At 42.4% G+C, this 23,686-nt stretch overlaps 3 protein-coding genes and 1 long non-coding RNA gene across 9 annotated transcripts; all 4 read left to right on the plus strand.

Annotated features, from left to right (window-relative positions):
* The first annotated feature begins 534 nt into the window (after positions 1–534).
* On the plus strand, positions 535–7,156 carry LOC144467327 (uncharacterized). Its single transcript, XR_013493590.1, has 3 exons — positions 535–745; positions 1,036–1,146; positions 5,145–7,156. It is a non-coding gene; the product is annotated as an uncharacterized LOC144467327 (long non-coding RNA).
* A 653-nt stretch (positions 7,157–7,809) lies between these two features.
* LOC144467305 (killer cell lectin-like receptor subfamily B member 1B allele C) lies at positions 7,810–11,092 on the plus strand. 3 transcript variants are annotated; one of them, XM_078175643.1, is made up of 7 exons: positions 7,811–8,152; positions 9,055–9,174; positions 9,463–9,543; positions 9,649–9,711; positions 9,825–9,967; positions 10,068–10,186; positions 10,722–11,092. In XM_078175643.1, exons 1-7 carry the CDS (start codon positions 7,990–7,992, stop codon positions 10,843–10,845), a joined length of 813 nt encoding a protein of 270 aa, XP_078031769.1. In that variant the 5' UTR covers positions 7,811–7,989; the 3' UTR covers positions 10,846–11,092. The 3 variants fall into 3 exon arrangements, with proteins under 3 accessions (XP_078031771.1, XP_078031769.1, XP_078031770.1); XM_078175644.1 differs by having other exon boundaries at positions 10,071–10,186; XM_078175645.1 differs by lacking the exon at positions 9,649–9,711 and having other exon boundaries at positions 7,810–8,152.
* Positions 11,093–14,746: 3,654 nt separating this feature from the next.
* On the plus strand, positions 14,747–18,400 carry LOC144467374 (uncharacterized). 3 transcript variants are annotated; one of them, XM_078175848.1, is made up of 7 exons: positions 14,747–15,088; positions 16,083–16,202; positions 16,491–16,571; positions 16,677–16,739; positions 16,853–16,995; positions 17,099–17,208; positions 18,030–18,400. In XM_078175848.1, the coding sequence occupies exons 1-7, from the start codon at positions 14,926–14,928 to the stop codon at positions 18,151–18,153; spliced, it is 804 nt and encodes a 267-aa protein (XP_078031974.1). In that variant the 5' UTR covers positions 14,747–14,925; the 3' UTR covers positions 18,154–18,400. The 3 variants fall into 3 exon arrangements, with proteins under 3 accessions (XP_078031974.1, XP_078031973.1, XP_078031975.1); XM_078175847.1 differs by having other exon boundaries at positions 14,748–15,088; positions 17,096–17,208; XM_078175849.1 differs by lacking the exon at positions 18,030–18,400 and adding an exon at positions 17,457–17,984 and having other exon boundaries at positions 14,748–15,088; positions 17,096–17,208.
* Positions 18,401–19,459: 1,059 nt separating this feature from the next.
* Positions 19,460–23,686, plus strand: LOC144467375 (C-type lectin domain family 4 member E-like). 2 transcript variants are annotated; one of them, XM_078175853.1, is made up of 7 exons: positions 19,460–20,285; positions 20,576–20,686; positions 22,210–22,299; positions 22,405–22,467; positions 22,630–22,772; positions 22,876–22,976; positions 23,316–23,686. In XM_078175853.1, exons 1-7 carry the CDS (start codon positions 20,135–20,137, stop codon positions 23,437–23,439), a joined length of 783 nt encoding a protein of 260 aa, XP_078031979.1. In that variant the 5' UTR covers positions 19,460–20,134; the 3' UTR covers positions 23,440–23,686. The 2 variants fall into 2 exon arrangements, with proteins under 2 accessions (XP_078031979.1, XP_078031976.1); XM_078175850.1 differs by having other exon boundaries at positions 19,463–20,285; positions 22,873–22,976.

The following is a 23,686-nucleotide window of genomic DNA, read 5'->3' on the forward strand; positions in this document are numbered from 1 at the left end:
GATCTTATTTCTCTGCTCCTCCGCACTGTTTTGTAACATTATCTGCTCTATGTCTGTTACTAGTCGTGCATGTAGCAGAGCGAATCCTTCATTTCTTCCAGCTGAACTTCAGGTAATTATCACAGAACCTGGCTGCGTGTCAGTGAGGAAGATTTTCTGTCATCTCTTTTATTTTCTTTAGCTAAAACATTGTCCCTGTCACCTAAACCTGTCGTTTTACCTCACCCACCAGACAGGACAAAAATAACTGACCGGTTGCATTTCATTTCCTGTGTCAGAGATGTGTGAATGTAGCTATGCACAAATATGGGTTTGTATGTCCCCAATGTCAAAGTCAGGGAATAAATAAAAACATGCTTTGTGTTTTAGATTCAAAGTTTATCAGAAAGTTTTTACAATTCCAGTGACTAAACAACTGAATGCCAACATTTAAGTCAATTTAAATTACGTGGAGCTGTTCATCTATCATTAATGTGTTCATGTGTGCATCTGTGTTAGTGGGTTGTCCTGCCCTCACTTCCTGTTTTGAGAGTCGCTCACCTCAAAGTCAACAGTGACAGAAGAAAAGGTCCAGTTAAGTTTAGGTTGTTCAAGATGTCCGATGATGCACTTGCCGCACATGATTTGAGCCTGAATGTGAGATATACTAGAGACGTCCAACAGAATAGAGGAGAGGGAGAGGAGGATCAGGTGGAGATCGTCCAGGATGAAGAGCATCACGCTGATCCCCAGTCACAAAAAGCCAGTAAGTCTAAAATGATGAATATTATAAACAGGAAGTTGATGTCAGTTCTTGTGTGGCGTCGTAAAAATAGGATATAGAGTGATAAATCAGGACTCAGTCAATGCACCATCACCCATCATTCACTGTGGGTCATTATCAGGAGTCTTGGTGCTGTAATCTGGTGCTACATGAGTCATGATTCTTTTGGAGAGAGTGACAACCAGTAACAAAGACTCCACAGTTCAAAGAGGCCACTTTAACCTCCAAACAAGCATCATGAAACATGTTCTCTATGTCTGTTGCCTCTGTAGGACCACGCACTCCAAAGAACCCTGCAGCTGTCAAAAGAAGGAGTTTCAGTGTTACTGCAGTGACTCAGGCAGTGATGTACCTTCTGATATTGGCTGGACTCTACATACGCTGTGAGGACTGAAGTTTTTAACCCAAACTGTCATATCTTTAGTTCCTCTACATCTCTTGTCATGTCATGTTTGAAGCCTTTTTTTTTCTGCTAGATACAGTGGCATGCACAGGTTTGGGCACCTCTGGTCAAAATCTATTTTACTGTGAGAAGTTACATAAGTTTAAATAAACACAAGAAGTTTGTGCTCTAGAAAAGGATCAGCACTCAGTGAATAACCTCCTAAGCCCTATGATAAGCTATTATGGCAAGGCTTAACTATACAGACCAGTGAGCAGTGATAACTAACATGTCTTTGGGGTCATCAGGTGGGAACCTCCTTTCACCAGTGTTTCATCTAGTTGGTCCCACAACACCTCCAGGAGGCTAGACAGTGATCTCTGGCGTCCCAGAGACACTCCACTAATGCCAGGTCTCACTGCTCCCCGCACCGACCCAATAACCTCCTTTACCTTACTTACACATTGCTTTCTCAGCCCAAACAGCACTGCCACCTTCAACAAACCCAGGCTCCGTTCTTGTGAGCTCCAGGTAGAAGCAGGGCTGATACTACCTTTCCTGGCACATTCACCATACTCTATCTCACACGCTACATAGCATAACTACAATATAAGCTAAAGTTAAAGGAGATAGATAAACTTACAGGATCAGCAAAAACACTCACCTTGCAGCATGGTCTCAAACAAAAGGGATTTGAATAGGCCACTCCCACACTTAAATAACCTTCCTCTCCTCCTCAAGGAGTTATGTACCCTGCTTAGTAGTTCCCCCTGCTGGCCCCCAGCTGACATTATTTTTTTCTCATCCAGATCCACTGGCTAGCTCTGGCTGCTTCATCTGACATTTCCCTCACTGTCTTCCTCAAATTTTGACCCCGCACTCCGAGTTCCCCCAGGAGGGAGACAGCTGATCTTGCTATGAATCCCCTACACCCCACTTCCACTGGACAAATCCTAGTCTTCCATCCTCGCTGCTCAGCTTCTGCTCCTAAGTCTGCATATCTAAGCTTTTTTCTTTCATAGGCTTCTTCCACTGAGTCTTCCCAAGGAACTGTCAGCTCAATGAAATAAACTATCCGTTGACTCACTGACCACAACACTAAGTCAGGCCTCTGCCTGGTACAAACTATTTCCTGGGGAACAAGTTTTCCCCCTAAATCTACTTGCATTTTCCAATCACAAGCACCTTCTAGGCGCCCACACCCTTGCCTCCTTACTAACTTATCCCTTCTGTATTTCTCTCCCTCACGGACAAACTGAATTGCTAAACTGCTATCCTTAACACCTTCTGAATTCACCTGTCTTCATTTTTCTTCGATACCTGCAGCTAAACATTTCAACACCTGATTATGTCGCCATGTATATCGGCCTTGTGACAAGCTAACTTTACAGCCTGACAAAATATGCTTTTAGGTTGTGGTACCTGAACACAATGGGCATGATGGGTCCCCATTTGCACACAGTTTTAGGTTCTGGGGGGTTGGTAACACATCGTATGTAGCCCCTACCAGGAATCTAATACAATTCTCCTCCATACTCCACAGGTCCCTCCAACTAAGCTTCCTCTTCTCTACATTTCCCAATTCAGCAACTGTCCCTGTTTAACCTGGGCCACTACCTTTGCACCCCTTAATATCTCCTCCTGTCTAGGTATCTGTTCCACAACCAGCTTTCTTTAATCTTTGAGACCTGCTTTATTCCATACTGGTTTGCCTGAGCCAAGCCCCAGGCCTCCCCGGCCAAACTGAACATTACCTACAATCTCTGCATGCCTAAGAACTGCCTCTGCCTCCTGAACTGCCGATTTTGAGTTCCACTTCCTCCCCTTGGTTGGATTTGGAACCACACTCCTAACTACCACGTCGTTACTCCCAGATACCAAGAGCTCTGTCCTGACCTTGGTACATTTAAATTCCTCTGTTAAACTAGATACTGGCAGCTGAAGTATCCCTTTTCCATACAATGCAACACTACTTAGGCATCTAGGAGCGCCCAACCACTTCCTAATATAGGAGCTAACCATCCTTTCAATTCTCTCCACAACAGATATTGGAATTTCATAAATTAATAAGTTAAATAAGTAGAAGATGAGCTGATTTCCAAAAGGCATGGAGTTAAAGATGAAACATTTCTTCAATAATTTAAGTAAGATGACTTTTTAATTTCAGTCTTTTACTGTTTCAAAATAACAAAAAAGGCAAAAGGGCCTGATGTAAAAGTTTGGGCACCCTGTATGGTCAGTACACAGTAGCGCATGTCATATTTGTACAGGTGTGGCTGCACAGTAGAACAGTGCACCACCACTCCAGAGTCTGATAAATCTTCCTGCAGGTCTTTTGCAGTCAAAGTGGGGTTTTGATTTACCTCTCTAACAATCCTATGTGCAGCTCTCTCAGAAAGTTTTCCTGGTCTTTCATACCTCAACTTGACCTCCACAGTTCCTCTTAGAGCCTGGTCTCACTCAGATGTCATTGAAATCTGGCACTTGGGCAGTGACTTGCCGCATCAGAAACCAAAGAAAAAAGGCGTTGTTTAACATCTGCATGATACGTGGCTGTTGCTGTGAAACTTTAATGCCTCCCAGCTATGTCAGAGGGAAACGCAGCGGGACAAGGACGACGGGGGGGGGGGTGATGGATGGGTCCAACAAACACGGACGTTCACCTGAGAGCGGTGTTTGCATCTTGTAAGATTCTAAAGCCAGACCCTGTTCTTTTCCCAAAACCTATATCCATGTGTTTTTGTTGGAAAAAAAATGTCAACTCGCAGTGTTGTACCAACATAAATTTCCTGTGAAAACAGAAGTGTATTTTGAAAGAAGACTTTCCATGTAACAGGCAGAACTTGACACGGTGTCCCAGAACATCAACAATCAACACACCCAGGGTACCTTTCACATAGTATGTGGACGTGGAAAGTCCATGAATAAAACGTTGCTATGTGACAAGGTCGGAGTGAGAATGTTTTGCCTGTTAACTGCCACATTACGAACTGAGGAAACAGCGACCTGGAAACACTTTGCTGTCTTCTTATAGTCTTCTCCTGCTCTGTTGGCATCAGGTCTTTAAGTTTTCAGAGTGCTAGGCAGCTGTTTAGAGGAGCCCATGGCTGCTGATTGTTGGGACAAGGTTTCAGGAGTCAGAGTATTTATAAAGCTTTGAAATTTGCATCACCTGGCCTTTCCTAACGATGACTGTGAACAAGCCAGAGCCCTAACAAGCTCATTAAGGTCTGAGACCCTGGGAAAAGTCGTCTGAGAGCTCAACTGTCTTGGGGTGTCCAAACGTTTGCATGATGCTCCTTTATTTTATTTTTTTTCACTCTAAAATTGTACAAAACAAAAATAATTCTTTCATCTTGCTTAAAACGCTGAAAAGCATGTTTCATCTTTAACTTCATGCCTTTTGGAGATCAGTTCATCCTCCACTCACTAAAATATTTACAGTAAATTAAATTTTGACCAGGAGTGCCCAAACTTTTGCATTCCACTGTAATATAACAGGTAAATATCCATATATTTTATCAACATGTCATGTGACGTTCTTCCTGCGATTAGTGGTGTCTGCGGTGGTTTTGTCTGACACACTTTTTTGGGAAAAACACTGAAGCTATTCAGAACAGGTTCATACTCTGTGAACACTTGCACACACAGTTCTACACATCATATATATTATGTACATATTAAGTCTCATAACATAAGTTCAATCAACATGTGGCATGTGATTCCCATTTAAGCTAAATTAATATTTGTTGATGATCTTTTTTTGTTATTGTTGTTCATACTTGATACTTCAGTTAGCAAGTCAGTTATCCACAAGTTGAGACACTTCAACATACACAGCAGTTAAAGGACAGGTACACCTGATAACTAAATTCCAGGTTGAATATAGTGAGAGTGATTTTTAATTATGCACAGGAAGAAACTTAACTCTGTTTTTAGTTTAAAGCAGAACGATTGGGTGTTGTTGGTCTGTGTCTTATTTGTTGTGATTCTCGACAGATATTTTCGTTACTTTGATCCCCGACTGGACAAAAACGTCTTTCAGCCATCCTTAGGCCAAAAGGAGGTAAAAAGTCACTTGGGATCCCTCAAGTTTCAGATGCCATCTTAAAGTATCCAGTATCCTTGGGGCAAAACGCGGTGATGAACGACCCACTAGTTGTCGTGAGACAATGCTTCTTTTCTCGGCCACTTCCTGACCATTCACATTGCCCTGGGGAAATCACGCCCTCCCCTCTCTCACCAAATGTTTCTGTGTGACAAAATTGAAATGTCTGTTGGAAGTGAAATTAGACATTTTATCCATATTATGTGTTTGGAGTTGTAGAAATATAGTTGGATTCATTAATCAACCTGTTTTCATGAATATGTGCTTCATCATTTTGTTTTTCTTTATAGATTGCAACTATAGGTTAGTCTACAGTGTGTATATTTGAATTAGGCTATCCTGTAGTTTGCTAATACACGTGGTATAATAATTATATTCATTTTAATTGGATGTTAAGAACCAATTTTGACCATAATGAGAAGAGTATGTGCCTATCGTGTGTAACATGTCAAAAGTATATGATCTCGTGTAATAATCAAGTAATAAGCCTATTTTGCAACAAAGAAGACCGCCTTATCAGATTCGTCCACTTTGGCCAGTTAAAAACATGTGCGCTCTGGTGTGCTCTCTCTCTTGTATTTCCGCTCTCTTGTTTCCTCTCTGCTTTCTCTCTTGTTCTCTTGTACTCTTTGCTCTTTTCTTTTCTGACTCTTCTCTCTTCTTGTTTTTTTTTTACTTTTTGCTTCTTCTTTTTCGTATCTTAGCCTCTTTCGTATTTACATTTTAGTTACGCTTTTATACTCTCACATCAAAGTTATTAGTAAAACTTTTAAGTTTTGGTTATCCAGTTTTCTTTTATCTCCAGTGTTTTCAACATTTTTATGCGCGTTAATAACAACTTTGATAACAATATCGAACGGCCAATGATATTGTTTTCACCACTATTATAAGCAAATGATTATAACAAAGTAGACAAGTGCCCTTTTCGACCTGCCTCTTCAACCAAAGATTCATCAAACCCAGCGGCTGCCAGCCACTTGCCACAGTGGTCCTTGTGCCAAAAAGGTCTTCTGCAGCGCAAGGAAACCGACGCTGGGGGCACCCACAAGACTTCACAGGCTCAACCGTCCACAGTGCGCCAGCTGATTTCATTCTGCTGGAAAGTCCGGGAGTTGCAAAGTGACAGGTCGGGGCTCCAGGAGAAACGTCTGCATGATTCGCTGCTAAGAAGGGAGGCAACCAACTTCTCTCACAGGTGACCCGCTGGGCAGTGGTAAGAGCTGATGTTGAATAGGAGATTGAATTACTTTAATCTTAATTTAGGATTCCTTAGATAAATATTTTGCGCATTCCTGCGTTCCCTATTTATCTTCACATAGGCCGACTCTCTCACTATCGCCAAATTAAATAACCCACATGAGTGTTACTTCTTGTTTTAATACATTTATACATACTGTTGATTTTGTTTTATTTCATATTACCCTCATTCATTTATTCAGTTGTTACCCATTTAGCTTAAATAAATTTTCATTTATTGCCAAGTCGTTGTCTGTGGATATTTCTTTTGAGCAGGAATTAAAGTTGAAGCTCAGGGGTCTCAAAGGAATAGTTCGACATTTTGGAAAATGCAATCAATATGAGTGAAAAATATGGAGCTTCACCCTGCAGATGTTTATTTTAGCTCTGCAATGAGAACTGCTTAGGAAACCCCAGACGTCCCTCTCCCCAGCAACACTTTCCAGCTCCTCCTGCAGGACCCCGAGGCGTTCCCAGGCCAGATGACATACATAATCCCTGTAGTGTGTTCTGGGTCTGCCCCGGGGCCTCCTACCAGTGGAACATGCCCAGAACACCTCTAACAGGAGGCACCCAGGAGGATCCTGATCAGATGTTGAACCACCTCAACTGACCCCTTTCAACATGAAGGAGCAGCGGCTCTACTCCGAGCTCCTCCCCCTATCTCTAAGGCTGAGCCCAGACACCCCATGGAGGAAACTCATTTCAGACGCTTGTATCCGTGATCTCATTCTTTCGGTCACTACCCAGAGCTCATGACCATAGGTGAGGGTTGGGATGTAGATGGACCAGTAAATCAAAAGCTTCGCCTTCCAGCTCAGCTCCCTCTTCACCACGATGGTCCGACGCAGTGACTACATCACTGCAGACGCTTAAACTCTTAAAATTAATTCACAGAACAATAATCGGTTCTCCCACCCGACGAATATTTTGAGTCATCAAATGTCAAAGTTTAACTTCACTAAAAACGACAGCTTAGTTAGGAAACAGTTTCAGTTTTGACGACAGAAATTATTGAGAAAATCTAATTTCCTGTTTTAGCCATTCTGCCTATCCGTTGTGTGTGTGTGTGTGTGTGTGTGTGTGTAGTTGTGAATAAATGTGTCAGTAGATCTATAGATAGATGCATACTGTTGTTGCTGACAGAAAACCTTGTATCTCCAAACTCTGACTATTTTTAACCATGAAAAAAAAGTTTTACAACAATATATTTCAAGTTTGTCTGACCACCAAACTAGAGTTATAAAGTTTTAACCTGAAATGAGTCGAATACATAAAAGTGTGTGGGTGGGTGTGTGTGTGTGCTGGTACTTCCTTTGTGTTCTCTACTGAAACCAGACAAAAGACAGACGGTCAAACACTGGCAGCAGCATCAGTGCAGTGCGCTACGTTACTGCTATACTTCACTAGTATACATTCAAGTTTCACAGCAGCTTAGTAAGCGTTGAACACAACGCAGTAAACTGTACATAAAGTGCAGCTACAGTTTGTCCTCTCAAGATGTCCTCAGATATTTACGCCACACCAGATTTATCAAAGAAGGTGAGATACAACAGACAGGTGCAGGAGGACACAGTGGAGTGGGAGGAAAGGCAGGTGGATATCTACGAGAGTACGGACGCTACCGGGAATAATGACACTGATATTCAGTCACACGAAGGAGGTAAGTGAGAAATTACACCAACTAATCACCAGAATTAATGTTGGCATTGTTTTTTTGAGCTAGCATATTCTTCTGTTATTTATTTTAACTTATTTATTTTCTTATTTATTGATGTAAAATTGTTTTTATGCTGCCTCTGGTGTTTCCCTACCAATGAAAGTGTTTCCTCAGTTCCCATTTTTTATGAGTGCTGTTATAATTTTAGTCCTTACCATTACAGTTTCTGCTTTATATATGTGTGTGTGTGTGTGTGTGTGTGTGTTTGGAAGCACAATCTGTCCGTAACGCAGAAATGTCTCTGTCTCTATGTTTGTTCTGACAGACCTACACGTACAGTATGAACCTCTGTAGTTAGCCGCACAATGATCGGCTAAAGAGAGAGTAGCAGAGCTCTCTGGGTAGACGACTCATCTGCAGCTGTTCTGTTACTTATTTCAAACACAAGCTCGATGTAATATTTCATCACGCATCACTGCATCATCGTCTTTGGTTATGGTATCATTTAACTGACAAGTTTCTGAGATCTGAGGAAGCATCAGTTCTGGTAAAGACAGCGTGCAGAGTAACCACGGGTCGGTGAAAGGGGAAGTGCAGCGTGATGAGGTCTGCTGAATATCATTATCAATACAGAGCCAAGAAACAGAGACTGAAGAGGGAAAATCACTATGACAGCTTTTTGTTTGTGAGTCATTTGTTCAGACATTTCAGATGACGCCATATTTGTTTTGCTTTAAAATTATAAGTGGTTCACATCAGAGTGTTTAAATGACTTGTTTAAAGTGTGTCTGACAAATGTCACTGAACCAGAGATCAATGAAGCTGCTGAGTATGTTATCATAACAGGGGAATGACAGAAACTGTGTGTGTGTGTGTGTGTGTGTGTGTGTGTTTTGCCACCTTAGGACCGCACACTGAGAAGCATCCTCCAGCCGTCCAAAGGAGGCCTCTCAGGGTAGCTGCATATTGTCTGGGAGTGCTGTGCCTCCTGATGATGACAGGAATCATCCTCTCATCTATACTCTGTAAGATAAAACACAACACTCAGTGGTGAACTCAGATGGTGAGGAGTTTCAGCCTCATGATTTCTAGGTCTGTCTTCATATAACAATGACATGCCAAATATTTGCTGCTATAGTTATCAGTCGCTGTCATCATTCCCACGGTTCATACTGCCTGTTAAGCTGTCGCTTCCTAACACAAATACAAGGAAGGAAAAAGGGGGACAAATTTGACAGTCCTCATTCTGTGTTAACATTCAGCTGAAGTTGTTATGAGTTATAATAAAGGTGTTATCTCGTCTCGTCTTTCAGTCACTTTGGAAAAAGACGAGCTGCAGAGCAGATACGACCAACTGAGCAACAACTACAGCCAGCTCCAAAAACAAATTTCAAGTAAGATCAGTTTCAAAATACCATAAAACAGGATCCACCTTCACACTGAAGACTAATCACAAATATTTCCATACTGTCTTACTTTGATCTGTTGTTGTTCTCAAGACGCATCAGTCCACTACAGTCAGTTACAGGATGAAGTGAAGCAGCTGAAGGACAAAATTGAAGGTGAGAACAACAAACAACCTGAAAGGGAAACATGGAAGTTAAGAAAGAGCTTTAACTAAACAGAGACAGTACTGAAGTGAAATCTCTCTTTAAAACACTTGTTTGACATTAAGGGAAGTGGTGTCCTGATGGATGGAGCAGATTTGGATGCAGCTGTTACTTTAAATCTAAGGAAACGAAAACTTGGGGACAAAGCAGAGCTGACTGTCAGCAGAGAGGAGCAGATCTGGTGATCATAAACAACAAAGAGGAACAGGTGAGTGTTCATCGACTGTTGATTCTAGTAAAGTGTCTGCACTTCAACCTGCTCTGACTCTGTTAGCTGTGGCTGATTTTTGTCTCTTGCCAACGACTAGAAGTTTGTCACTGAGCTGAATGTGCGTGGAGAGTCTTGGATTGGTCTACGGAGAACATGGACAGACAGAGGATGGATATGGGAACAGAAGTGGGTGGACGGATCACCGCTGACAGAAACGTGAGACACCTGAAAGGTTTTTTTGCTGCATGAAGGACCGTCTCTGTTTTCTTCTTCTCTGTTGTTCACACAAGTCGAGGTAACATGAGGAAAAAACTAAATATGAGCATCAGTCCCATGGACGTGTTGAGATGAAGCTGGAGACGGTGCTCAGAGTCAGCCTCAGAGACAATTCATGCCAATAGCCGACTGAGGTCCTGCATCAAATAGTCTTCCTGTAAACATTATTAATGGTGCTATAGATATCAGAAAAACAATGGCAGTCTGTTTTGAGGGATGATTCTTCAAAGTACAAATCCCCTAAATGACTGTAAACTGAAAGATGGGAGTTCTGAACAAGGTTTCATTCTTTCATTGGCAGCCATTACAGATAACATCCATTAGCCAAACTGAATCCTCAACCAGTTATTACAATAATTTTATGGATTACAGATAAAATCAATATTTCAAGTAAAATTCAACAGTTTGCTTCAAACTGAAAATAATCAGTTGTTTCAGCCCTGTTTAAAAAGACAACATTTAATTTGTCCTCCAGGTTCTGGGCACCAGGACTACCAACCTATGACACATACCGGCACGCTGCAACATGCTGCAGTGACCAAGGACAATGGACACAGAGTAGAGATCATGAGTCTAAGAACTGGATCTGTGAGAAATAGGGTTCTTGTATCCTTGGATGAGGGTGGGTGGTGCTGCCATCAGCTTTGCCAAATCTGACCAATATACATTTTACATGTGTTCATGTCTTTATTCTGTGCTGCATGCTAAGTAACCTGGATTACACAGATGTTGTTCCTCTGCCCTTCATACTGAACAATGTGGTTGGAAGTCTTCCACACAGCTTTACATGAGCACTGACTCTGTAGTCCTTCAGCATTATTATAATAAAGGTCAATAAAAACATTACATTTGGATTCAGTTTGAGTTTTTCCTGTGTTTCCTTTGAAACACCTGCAGCCTACACCTTCCCATTTTCAAAGAAGGGGAGCGGAGGGTGTGCTCCAACTATCAGGGTATCACACTGCTCAGCCTCATGGGTAAAGTTTACTCCAGGGTGCTGGAAAGGAGGCTCCGACCGATTGTTGTACCTCGGCTTCAGGAGGAGCAATGTGGATTCCATCCTGGCCGTGGATCAGTGGACCAGCTCTTTACCCTTGTGAGGCTGCTGGAGGGGTCGTGGGAGTTTGTCCATCCAGTCTACATGTGCTTTGTGGACTTGGAGAAGGCTTATGACCGCGTCTCTACGGGGGTCCTGTGGGGGGTACTGTGGGACTACAGGGTACCGGGCTGGCTGCTCCAAGCCATTCGATTCCTGTATGACCAAAGTAAGAGCTGTGTCCACATACTCGGCGTAAAGTCAAACGGTTCTCAGAGGGTGTCTCTGCCAGGTTTGCCTCGAGTGTGAAGCGTTCGGGATGAGAGTCAGCACCTCCAAATCCGAGGCCATGGTTCTCTGTCGGAAACCGGTGGATTGCCCCCTCTGGGTCGGGAGAGCGTTACTGCCTCAAGCGAGGGGGTTCAAGTATGTCTGGGTCTTGTTCATGAGTGAAGGTAGAATGGAGTGTAGGATAGATCTATGGTTTGATGCGACATCTGCAGTGAAGCAGGGGCTGCGTTGGACCCCCGTGGTGAAGAGGGAGCTGAGCCAGAAGGCAAAGCTTTTGATTTACTGGTCCATCTACGTCCCAACCCTCACCTATGGTCATGAGCTCTGGGTAGTGACCGAAAGAATGAGATTGCGGATATGTAGAGGAACAGCCTCTCTGGACTTCCCTTGAACCAGTATTATCAATGAACAAGACCCACCAGACCACCGGGGATCAAATGTTTAGGACTCACCCCTGTATTACCCCCGACTGGACAAAAACATCTTTCAGCCATCCTTAGGCCAAAAGGAGGTAAAAAGTCACTTGGGATCCCTCAAGTTTCAGATGCCATCTTAAAGTATCCAGTATCCTTGGGGCAAAATGCGGTGATGAACGACCCACTAGTTGTCATGAGACAATGCTTCTTTTCTCGGCCACTTCCTGACCATTCACATTGCCCCGGGGAAATCACGCCCTCCCCTCTCTCACCAAATGTTTCTGTGTGACAAAATTGAAATGTCTGTTGGAAGTGAAATTAGACATTTTATCCATATTATGTGTTTGGAGTTGCAGAAATATAGTTGGATTCATTAATCAACCTGTTTTCATGAATATGTACTTCCTCATTTTGTTTTTCTTTATAGATTGCAACTATAGGTTAGTCTACAGTGTGTATATTTGAACTAGGCTATCCTGTAGTTTGCTAATACACGTGGTATAATAATTATATTCATTTTAATTGGATGTTAAGAACCAATTTTGACCATAATGAGAAGAGTATGTGCCTATCGTGTGTAACATGTCAAAAGTATATGATCTCGTGTAATAATCAAGTAATAAGCCTATTTTGCAACAAAGAAGACCGCCTTATCAGATCCGCCCACTTTGGCCGGTTAAAACCATGTGCGCTCTGGTGTGCTCTCTCTCTTGTATTTCCACTCTCTTGTTTCCTCTCTGTTTTCTCTCTTGTTCTCTTGTACTCTTTGCTCTTTTCTTTTCTGACTCTTCTCTCTTCTTGTTTTTTTTACTTTTTGTTTCTTCTTTTTCGTATCTTAGCCTCTTTCGTATTTACATTTTAGTTACGCTTTTATACTCTCACATCAAAGTTATTTTAAACTTTTAAGTTTTGCTTATCCAGTTTTCTTTTATCTCCAGTGTTTTCAACATTTTTATGCGCGTTAATAATACCTTTGATAACAATATCGAACGGCCAACGATATTGTTTTCACCATTATTATGAGCAAGTAATTATAACAAAGCAGACAAGTGCCCTTTTCGACCTGCCTCTTCAACCAAAGATTCATCAAACCCAGCGGCTGCCAGCCACTTGCCACAGTGGTCCTTGTGCCAAAAAGGTCTTCTGCAGCGCAAGGAAACCGACGCTGGGGGCACCCACAAGACTTCACAGGCTCAAACGTACACAGTGCGCCAGCTGATTTCATTCTGCTGGAAAGTCCAGGAGTTGCAAAGTGACAGGTCGGGGCTCCAGGAGAAACGTCTGCATGATTCGCTGCTAAGAAGGGAGGCAACAAAACTCCCCTCACAGGTGACCCGCTGGGCAGTGGTAAGAGCTGATGTCGAATAGGAGATTTAATTATCTTAATCTTAATTTAGGATTCCTTAGATAAATATTTTGCTCATTCCTGTGTTCCCTATTTATCTTCACATAGGCCCACTCTCTCACTATCGCCAAATTAATTTTTTTAATTTAATTTTTTTTTAATTTTACATACTTTATTAATCCCAGAGGGGAAATTCAATTTTTTAAATAACCCACACGAGTGTTACTTCTTGTTTTAATCCATTTATACATACTGTTGATTTTGTGTTATTTCATATTATCCTCATTCATTTATTCAGTTGTTACCCATTTAGCTTAAATAAATTTTCATTTATTGCCAAGTCGTTGTCTGTGGATATTTCTTTAGAGCAGGAATTAAAGTTGAAGCTCAGGAGTCTCAAAGGAATAGTTCGACATTTTGGAAAATGCAATCAATATGAGTGAAAAATATGAAGCTTCACCCTGCAGATGTTTATTTTAGCTTTGCAACGAGAACTGCTTAGGAAACCCCAGACGTCCCTCTCCCCAGCAACACTTTCCAGCTCCTCCTGCAGGACCCCGAGGTGTTCACAGGCCAGATGACATACATAATCCCTCCAGTGTGTCCTGGGTCTGCCCCGGGGCCTCCTACCAGTGGAAGATGCCCAGAACACCTCTAACAAGAGGCGCCCAGGAGGATCCTGATCAGATGTTGAACCACCTCAACTGACCCCTTTCAACATGAAGGAGCAGCGGCTCTACTCCGAGCTCCTCCCCCTATCTCTAAGGCTGAGCCCAGACACCCCATGGAGGAAACTCATTTCAGACGCTTGTATCCGTGATCTCATTCTTTCGGTCACTACCCAGAGCTCATGACCATAGGTGAGGGTTGGGATGTAGATGGACCAGTAAATCAAAAGCTTCGCCTTCCAGCTCAGCTCCCTCTTCACCACGATGGGCCGACGCAGTGACTACATCACTGCAGACGCTTAAACTCTTAAAATTAATTCACAGAACAATAATCGGTTCTCCCACCCGACGAATATTTTGAGTCATCAAATGTCAAAGTTTAACTTCACTAAAAACGACAGCTTAGTTAGGAAACAGTTTCAGTTTTGACGACAGAAATTATTGAGAAAATCTAATTTCCTGTTTTAGCCATTCTGCCTATCCGTTGTGTGTGTGTGTGTGTGTGTGTGTAGTTGTGAATAAATGTGTCAGTAGATCTATAGATAGATGCATACTGTTGTTGCTGACAGAAAACCTTGTATCTCCAAACTCTGACTATTTTTAACCATGAAAAAAAAGTTTTACAACAATATATTTCAAGTTTGTCTGACCACCAAACTAGAGTTATAAAGTTTTAACCTGAAATGAGTCGAATACATAAAAGTGTGTGGGTGGGTGTGTGTGTGTGCTGGTACTTCCTTTGTGTTCTCTACTGAAACCAGACAAAAGACAGACGATCAAACACTGGCAGCAGCATCAGTGCAGTGCGCTACGTTACTGCTATACTTCACTAGTATACATTCAAGTTTCACAGCAGCTTAGTAAGCGTTGAACACAACGCAGTAAACTGTACATAAAGTGCAGCTACAGTTTGTCCTCTCAAGATGTCCTCAGATATTTACGCCACACCAGATTTATCAAAGAAGGTGAGATACAACAGACAGGTGCAGGAGGACACAGTGGAGTGGGAGGAAAGGCAGGTGGATATCTACGAGAGTACGGACGCTACCGGGAATAATGACACTGATATTCAGTCACACGAAGGAGGTAAGTGAGAAATTACACCAACTAATCACCAGAATTAATGTTGGCATTGTTTTTTTGAGCTAGCATATTCTTCTGTTATTTATTTTAACTTATTTATTTTCTTATTTATTGATGTAAAATTGTTTTTATGCTGCCTCTGGTGTTTCCCTACCAATGAAAGTGTTTCCTCAGTTCCCATTTTTTATGAGTGCTGTTATAATTTTAGTACTTACCATTACAGTTTCTGCTTTATATGTGTGTGTGTGTGTGTGTGTGTGTGTGTTTGGAAGCACAATCTGTCCGTAACGCAGAAATGTCTCTGTCTCTATGTTTGTTCTGACAGACCTACACGTACAGTATGAACCTCTGTAGTTAGCCGCACAATGATTGGCTAAAACTTCTGCTTGTCGTCTTCACTTATCTTGCCAGCAAGTTTTTCATCCTCCACAGTCGACTTCATGTTGAAAGCGTACGACTCCAGCTCTCTGGGTAGACGACTCATCTGCAGCTGTTCTGTTACTTATTTCAAACACAAGCTCGATGTAATATTTCATCACGCATCACTGCATCATCGTCTTTGGTTATGGTATCATTTAACTGACAAGTTTCTGAGATCTGAGGAAGCATCAGTTCTGGTAAAGACAGCGTAACAACAGCGTGCAGAGTAACCACGGGTCGGTGAAAGGGGAAGTGCAGCGTGATGAGGTCTGCTGAATATCATTATCAATACAGAGCCAAGAAACAGAGACTGAAGAGGGAAAATCACTATGACAGCTTTTTGTTTGTGAGTCATTTGTGCAGTTCAGACATTTCAGATGACGCCATATTTGTTTTGCTTTAAAATTATAAGTGGTTCACATCAGAGTGTTTAAATGACTTGTTTAAAGTGTGTCTGACAAATGTCACTGAACCAGAGATCAATGAAGCTGCTGAGTATGTTATCATAACAGGGGAATGACAGAAACTCTGTGTGTGTGTGTGTGTGTGTGTGTGTGTGTGTGTTTTGCCACCTTAGGACCGCACACTGAGAAGCATCCTCCAGCCGTCCAAAGGAGGCCTCTCAGGGTAGCTGCATATTGTCTGGGAGTGCTGTGCCTCCTGATGATGACAGGAATCATCCTCTCATCTATACTCTGTAAGATAAAACACAACACTCAGTGGTGAACTCAGATGGTGAGGAGTTTCAGCCTCATGATTTCTAGGTCTGTCTTCATATAACAATGACATGCCAAATATTTGCTGCTATAGTTATCAGTCGCTGTCATCATTCCCACGGTTCATACTGCCTGTTAAGCTGTCGCTTCCTAACACAAATACAAGGAAGGAAAAAGGGGGACAAATTTGACAGTCCTCATTCTGTGTTAACATTCAGCTGAAGTTGTTATGAGTTATAATAAAGGTGTTATCTCGTCTCGTCTTTCAGTCACTTTGGAAAAAGACGAGCTGCAGAGCAGATACGACCAACTGAGCAACAACTACAGCCAGCTCCAAAAACAAATTTCAAGTAAGATCAGTTTCAAAATACCATAAAACCGGATCCACCTTCACACTGAAGACTAATCACAAATATTTCCATACTGTCTTACTTTGATCTGTTGTTGTTCTCAAGACGCATCAGTCCACTACAGTCAGTTACAGGATGAAGTGAAGCAGCTGAAGGACAAAATTGAAGGTGAGAACAACAAACAACCTGAAAGGGAAACATGGAAGTTAAGAAAGAGCTTTAACTAAACAGAGACAGTACTGAAGTGAAATCTCTCTTTAAAACACTTGTTTGACATTAAGGGAAGTGGTGTCCTGATGGATGGAGCAGATTTGGATGCAGCTGTTACTATAAATCTAATGAGAAGACATATTGGGGACAAAGCAGAGCTGACTGTCAGCAGAGAGGAGCAGATCTGGTGATCATAAACAACAAAGAGGAACAGGTGAGTGTTCATCGACTGTTGATTCTAGTAAAGTGTCTGCACTTCAACCTGCTCTGACTCTGTTAGCTGTGGCTGATTTTTGTCTCTTGTCAATGACTAGAAGTTTGTCACTGAGCTGAATGTGCGTGGAGAGTCCTGGATTGGTCTACGGAGAACATGGACAGACAGAGGATGGGAATGGCAATGGATGGACGGATCACCGCTGACAGAAACGTGAGACACCTGAAAGGTTTTTTGCTTCAGTCACGTTTCTACCCAAGTTACTGTCTGTCACTAAAATAAGTACGCTTTAAAAAGTAGAATGAAAACAAAAGATTTTTTAATTGGTATCAATGTGTGTGTTTTTTAATGGTCTTCAGAAACTGAATCAGATGATAGGACCTGTGAGGAAGTGTCGAGCTGCTTGATGAACCAGCTCTATATTACCATACTACTATTTACACTATACTGTATCACTCCAGGCTCCAGGATCACTGTGTGCTTAACAGAGAGAAAACTTCTGAACAAACAGCTACAGATTTATGCTGAGTTAAAGCTGCATGAAGGACCGTCTCTGTTTTCTTCTTCTCTGTTGTTCACACAAGTCGAGGTAACATGAGGAAAAAACTAAATATGAGCATCAGTCCCATGGACGTGTTGAGATGAAGCTGGAGACGGTGCTCAGAGTCAGCCTCAGAGACAATTCATGCCAATAGCCGACTGAGGTGCTGCATCAAATAGTCTTCCTGTAAACATTATTAATGGTGCTATAGATATCAGAAAAACAATGGCAGTCTGTTTTGAGGGATGATTCTTCAAAGTACAAATCCCCTAAATGACTGTAAACTGAAAGATGGGAGTTCTGAACAAGGTTTCATTCTTTCATTGGCAGCCATTACAGATAACATCCATTAACCAAACTGAGTTATTGCAGTAATTTTATGGATTACAGATAAAATCAATATTTCAGGTAAAATTCAACAGTTTGCTTCAAATTGAAAAGAATCAGTTGTTTCAGCCCTGTTTAAAAGGACAACATTTTATTTGTCCTCCAGGTTCTGGGCACCAGGACTACCAACCTCTGACACATACTGGCACGCTGCAACATGCTGCAGTGACCAAGGACAATGGACACATAGTAGAGATCATGAGTCTAAGAACTGGATCTGTGAGAAATAGGGTTCTTGTATCCTTGGATGAGGGTGGGTGGTGCTGCCATCAGCTTTGCCAAATCTGACCAATATACATTTTACATGTGTTCATGTCTTTATTCTGTGCTGCATGCTAAGTAACCTGGATTACACAGATGTTGTTCCTCTGCCCTTCATACTGAACAATGTGGTTGGAAGTCTTCCACACAGCTTTACATGAGCACTGACTCTGTAGTCCTTCAGCATTATTATAATAAAGGTCAATAAAAACATTACATTTGGATTCAGTTTGAGTTTTTCCTGTGTTTCCTTTGAAACACCTGCAGCCTACACCTTCCCATTTTCAAAGAAGGGGAGCGGAGGGTGTGCTCCAACTATCAGGGTATCACACTGCTCAGCCTCATGGGTAAAGTTTACTCCAGGGTGCTGGAAAGGAGGCTCCGACCGATTGTTGTACCTCGGCTTCAGGAGGAGCAATGTGGATTCCGTCCTGGCCGTGGATCAGTGGACCAGCTCTTTACCCTTGCGAGGCTGCTGGAGGGGTCGTGGGAGTTTGTCCATCCAGTCTACATGTGCTTTGTAGACTTGGAGAAGGCTTATGACCGTGTCTCTTGGGGGGTCCTGTGGGGGGTACTGTGGGACTACAGGGTACCAGGCTGGCTGCTCCAAGCCATCTGGTCCCTGGAGCCGAGTGTGAAGCAGTCGGGATGAGAGTCAGCACCTCCAGATCTGAGGCCATGGTTCTCTGTAGGAAACCGGTGGATTGCCCCCTCTGGGTTGGGAGAGAGTTACTGCCTCAAGCGAGGGGGTTCAAGTATGTCTGGGTCTGGTCCACGTGTGAGGGTAGAATGGAGCGTGGGATGGATCTGCGGTTTGATGCGGCATCTGCAGTGAAGCAGGAACTGCGCTGGACCGTCGTGGTGAAGAGGGAGCTGAGCCAGAAGGCAAAGCTTCTGATTTACTGGTCCATCTACTTCCCAACCCTCACCTATGGTCATGAGCTCTGGGTAGTGACCGAAAGAATGAGACTGCGGATACAAGCGGTCGAAAGGAGTTTTCTCCGTGGGGTGGCTGCACTCAGCCTTAGAGATAGGGGGAGAAGCTGGGACATCCGGAGGGAGCTCGAAGTAGAGCCGCTGCTCCTTCACATCGAAAGGGATCAGTTGAAGTGGTTCACGCATCTGATCAGGATCCTCCTGGGCACCTCTCGTAAGGGGTGTTCTGGATAGGTCCCACTTGTAGGAGGCCCAGGGGCAGACCCAGAACACACTGGAGGGATAATATATGTCATCTGGCCTGGGAACACCTGGGGATCTCCCAGGAGGAGCTGGAAAGCATTGCTGGGGAGAGGGACGTCTAGGGTGCTTTGCTTTGCCTGCTGCCCCTGCGATCTGGCCCCTGATAACTCATCTGGGATCTTATTTCTCTGCTCCTCCACACTGTTTTGTAACATTATCTGCTCTCTGTCTGTTACTAGTCGTGCATGTAGCAGAGCGAATCCTTCATTTCTTCCAGCTGAACTTCAGGTAATTATCACAGAACCTGGCTGTGTGTCAGTGAGGAAGATTTTCTGTCATCTCTTTTATTTTCTTTATCTAAAACATTGTCCCTGTCATCTAAACCTGTCGTTTTACCTCACCCACCAGACAGGACAAAAATAACTGACCGGTTGCATTTCATTTCCTGTGTCAGAGATGTGTGAATGTAGCTATGCACAAATATGGGTTTGTATGTCCCCAATGTCAAAGTCAGGGAATAAATAAAAACATGCTTTGTGTTTTAGATTCAAAGTTTATCAGACAGTTTTTACAATTCCAGTGACTAAACAACTGAATGCCAACATTTAAGTCAAGTTTAAATTACGTGGAGCTGTTCATCTATCATTAATGTGTTCATGTGTGCATCTGTGTTAGTGGTTTGTCCTGCCCTCACTTCCTGTTTTGAGAGTCGCTCACCTCAAAGTCAACAGTGACAGAAGAAAAGATCCAGTTAAGTTTAGGTTGTTCAAGATGTCCGATGATGCACTTGCCGCACCTGATTTGAGCCTGAATGTGAGATATACTAGAGACGTCCAACAGAACAGAGGAGAGGGAGAGGAGGATCAGGTGGAGATCGTCCAGGATGAAGAGCATCACGCTGATCCCCAGTCACAAAAAGCCAGTAAGTCTAAAATGATGAATATTATAAACAGGAAGTTGATGTCAGTTCTTGTGTGGTGTCGTGAAAATAGGATATAGAGTGATAAATCAGGACTCAGTCAATGCACCATCACCCATCATTCACTGTGGGTCATTATCAGGAGTCTTGGTGATGTAATCTGGTGCTACATGAGTCATGATTCTTATGGAGAGAGTGACAACCAGTAACAAAGACTCCACAGTTCAAAGAGGCCACTTTAACCTCCAGACAAGCATCATGAAACATGTTCTCTATGTCTGTTGCCTCTGTAGGACCACGCACTCCAAAGAACCCTGCAGATGTCAAAAGAAGGAGTTTCAGTGTTACTGCAGTGACTCCGGCAGTGATGTACCTTCTGATATTGGCTGGACTCTACATACGCTGTGAGGACTGAAGTTTTTAATCCAAACTCTCATATCTTTAGTTCCTCTATGTTTCTTGTCATGTCATGTTTGAAGCCTTTTTTCTGCTAGATACAGTGGCATGCAAAGGTTTGGGCACCTCTGGTCAAAATTTATTTTACTGTGAGTAGTTAAATAAGTAGAAGATGAGCTGATTTCCAAAAGGCATGGAGTTAAAGATGAAACATTTCTTCAATAATTTAAGTAACATGACTTTTTAATTTCAATCTTTTAGATTTGAAAATAAGAAAAAAGGCAAAAGGGCCTGAAGCGAAAGTTTGGGCACCCTGTATGTCCAGTGCCCCCTTGTGCCCCCTTTGGCAAGTATCACAGCTTCTAAACACTTTTTGTATCCAGCTCAGAGTCTCTCAGTTCTTGTTTGGAGGATTTTCACCCATTCTTCCTGCAAAAGGCTTCTAGCTCTGTGAGATTCTTGGGCCGTCTTCATGCACTGCTCTTTGAGCTCTATCCACAGATGTTTAATGATGTTTAGGTCGGGGGACTGTGAGGGCCATGGCATAACATTCAGCTTGCTCCTCTTAGGTTGTACATTTTGGATTTGGAGGTGTGTTTAGGTTCATTGTCCTGTTGTAGAAGCTATCTTCAACTTTTTTACAGATGCTGTGATGTTTGCCTCCAGAATTTGCTGGAATTTAACTGAATCCATTCTTCCCTCTACCTGTGAAATGTTTCCTGTTCCACTGGGTGCAACACAAGCCTAAAGCATCATCCACCCCCGTGTTTAAAAGTTTTGTCTCCAAACATACCTTTGCTAATTGCGTCCAAAATGTTCTATTTTAACTTCATCAGGCCACAGGACTTGTTTCCAAAAAGCATCAGGCTTGTTTCAATGTTCCTTTGCAAACTTCTGACGCTGCATTTTGTTGTGAGGACACAGAAAAGGTTTTCTTCTGATGACTCTTCCATGAAGGTCATATTTGTACAGGTGTGTCTGCACAGTAGAACAGTGCACCACCACTCCAGAGTCTGAGAAATCTTCCTGCAGGTCTTTTGCAGTCAAAGGGGGATTTTGATTTGCCTTTCTAACAATCCTACAAGCAGCTCTCTCAGAAAGTTTTCCTGGTCTTCCAGACCTCAACTTGACCTCCACAGTTCCTATTAGAGCCTGGTCTCACTTCGAAATCGTTGAAATCTGGCACTTGGGCAGTGACTTGCGGCATTAGAAATGAAAGAAAACAGGCGTTGTTAAATGACGGCATGATACGTGGCCGTTGCTGTTATATTTAATGCCTCCCAGCTGTGTCAGGAGGAAACGCAGCGGGACAAGGACAAAAGTTAAGGAGGCAAAAGTCTGAATGGGAGGGATGAAACACAGACTTTCACCCTAGAGAGCAGTGTTTGTGTCCCCTAAGATTTTAAAACCAAACCCTGTTCTTTTCCCCAAACCTAACCATGTGTTATTGTTGTTGAAGGAAAAAAATGTGAACTCGCAGTGTTTTACCGACGTAAATTTCCTGTGTCTTATTTCTTGTGATTCTCGCCAGATATTTTCGTTACTTTGGAAAAAGACGAGCTGCAGAGCAGATACGACCAACTGAGCAACAACTACAGCCAGCTCCAAAAACAAATTTCAAGTAAGATCAGTTTCAAAATACCATAAAACAGGATCCACCTTCACACTGAAGACTAATCACAAATATTTCCATACTGTCTTACTTTGATCTGTTGTTGTTCTCAAGACGCATCAGTCCACTACAGTCAGTTACAGGATGAAGTGAAGCAGCTGAAGGACAAAATTGAAGGTGAGAACAGTTTAAAAACTGACATATTTCAGGAGTGAAAACTTAAAGTATTTACAGAGTAAACAACCTGAAAGGGAAACATGGAAGTTAAGAAAGAGCTTTAACTAAACAGTGACAGTACTGAAGTGAAATCTCTCTTTAAAACACTTGTTTGACATTAAGGGAAGTGGTGTCCTGATGGATGGAGCAGATTTGGATGCAGCTGTTACTTTCAATCTGATGAGAAGAAAAATTGGGGACAAAGCAGAGCTGACTGTCAGCAGAGAGGAGCAGATCTGGTGATCATAAACAACAAAGAGGAACAGGTGAGTGTTCATCGACTGTTGATTCTAGTAAAGTGTCTGCACTTCAACCTGCTCTGACTCTGTTAGCTGTGGCTGATTTTTGTCACTTGTCAACGACTAGAAGTTTGTCACTGAGCTGAATGTGCGTGGAGAGTCCTGGATTGGTCTACGGGAAACATCGATAGATAGATATGAATGGGTGGATGGATCACCGCTGACAGAAATGTAAGACACCTGAAAGATTTTTTGCTTCAATCATGTCTCTACCCAAGTTACTGTCTGTCACTAAAATAAGTACGCTTTAAAAAGTAGAATGAAAACAAAAGAGTTTGTAATTGTTATCAATGTGTGCTTTTTAATGGTCTTCAGAAACTGAATCAGATGATAGGACCTGTGAGGAAGTGTCGAGCTGCTTGATGAACCAGCTCTATATTACCATACTACTGTTTACATTATACTGTATAAAAGCAATATTTCAAGTAAAATTCAACAGTTTGCTTCAAATTGAAAATAATCAGTTGTTTCAGCCCTGTTTAAAAAGACAACATTTAATTTGTCCTCCAGGTTCTGGGCACCAGAACTACCAACCTCTGACATACACCAGCACGCTGCAACATGCTGCAGTGACCAAGGACAATGGACACAGAGTCAATATTATGAGTCTAAGAACTGGATCTGTGAGAAATAGGGTTCTTGTATCCTTGGATGAGGGTGGGTGGTGCTGCCATCAGCTTTGCCAAATCTGACCAATATACATTTTACATGTGTTCATGTCTTTATTCTGTGCTGCATGCTAAGTAACCTGGATTACACAGATGTTGTTCCTCTGCCCTTCATACTGAACAATGTGGTTGGAAGTCTTCCACACAGCTTTACATGAGCACTGACTCTGTAGTCCTTCAGCATTATTATAATAAAGGTCAATAAAAACATTA

Source organism: Epinephelus lanceolatus, chromosome 16 (genome assembly GCF_041903045.1).
Source record: "Epinephelus lanceolatus isolate andai-2023 chromosome 16, ASM4190304v1, whole genome shotgun sequence".
In the NCBI taxonomy this organism is placed as follows: Eukaryota; Metazoa; Chordata; class Actinopteri; order Perciformes; family Serranidae; genus Epinephelus; species Epinephelus lanceolatus.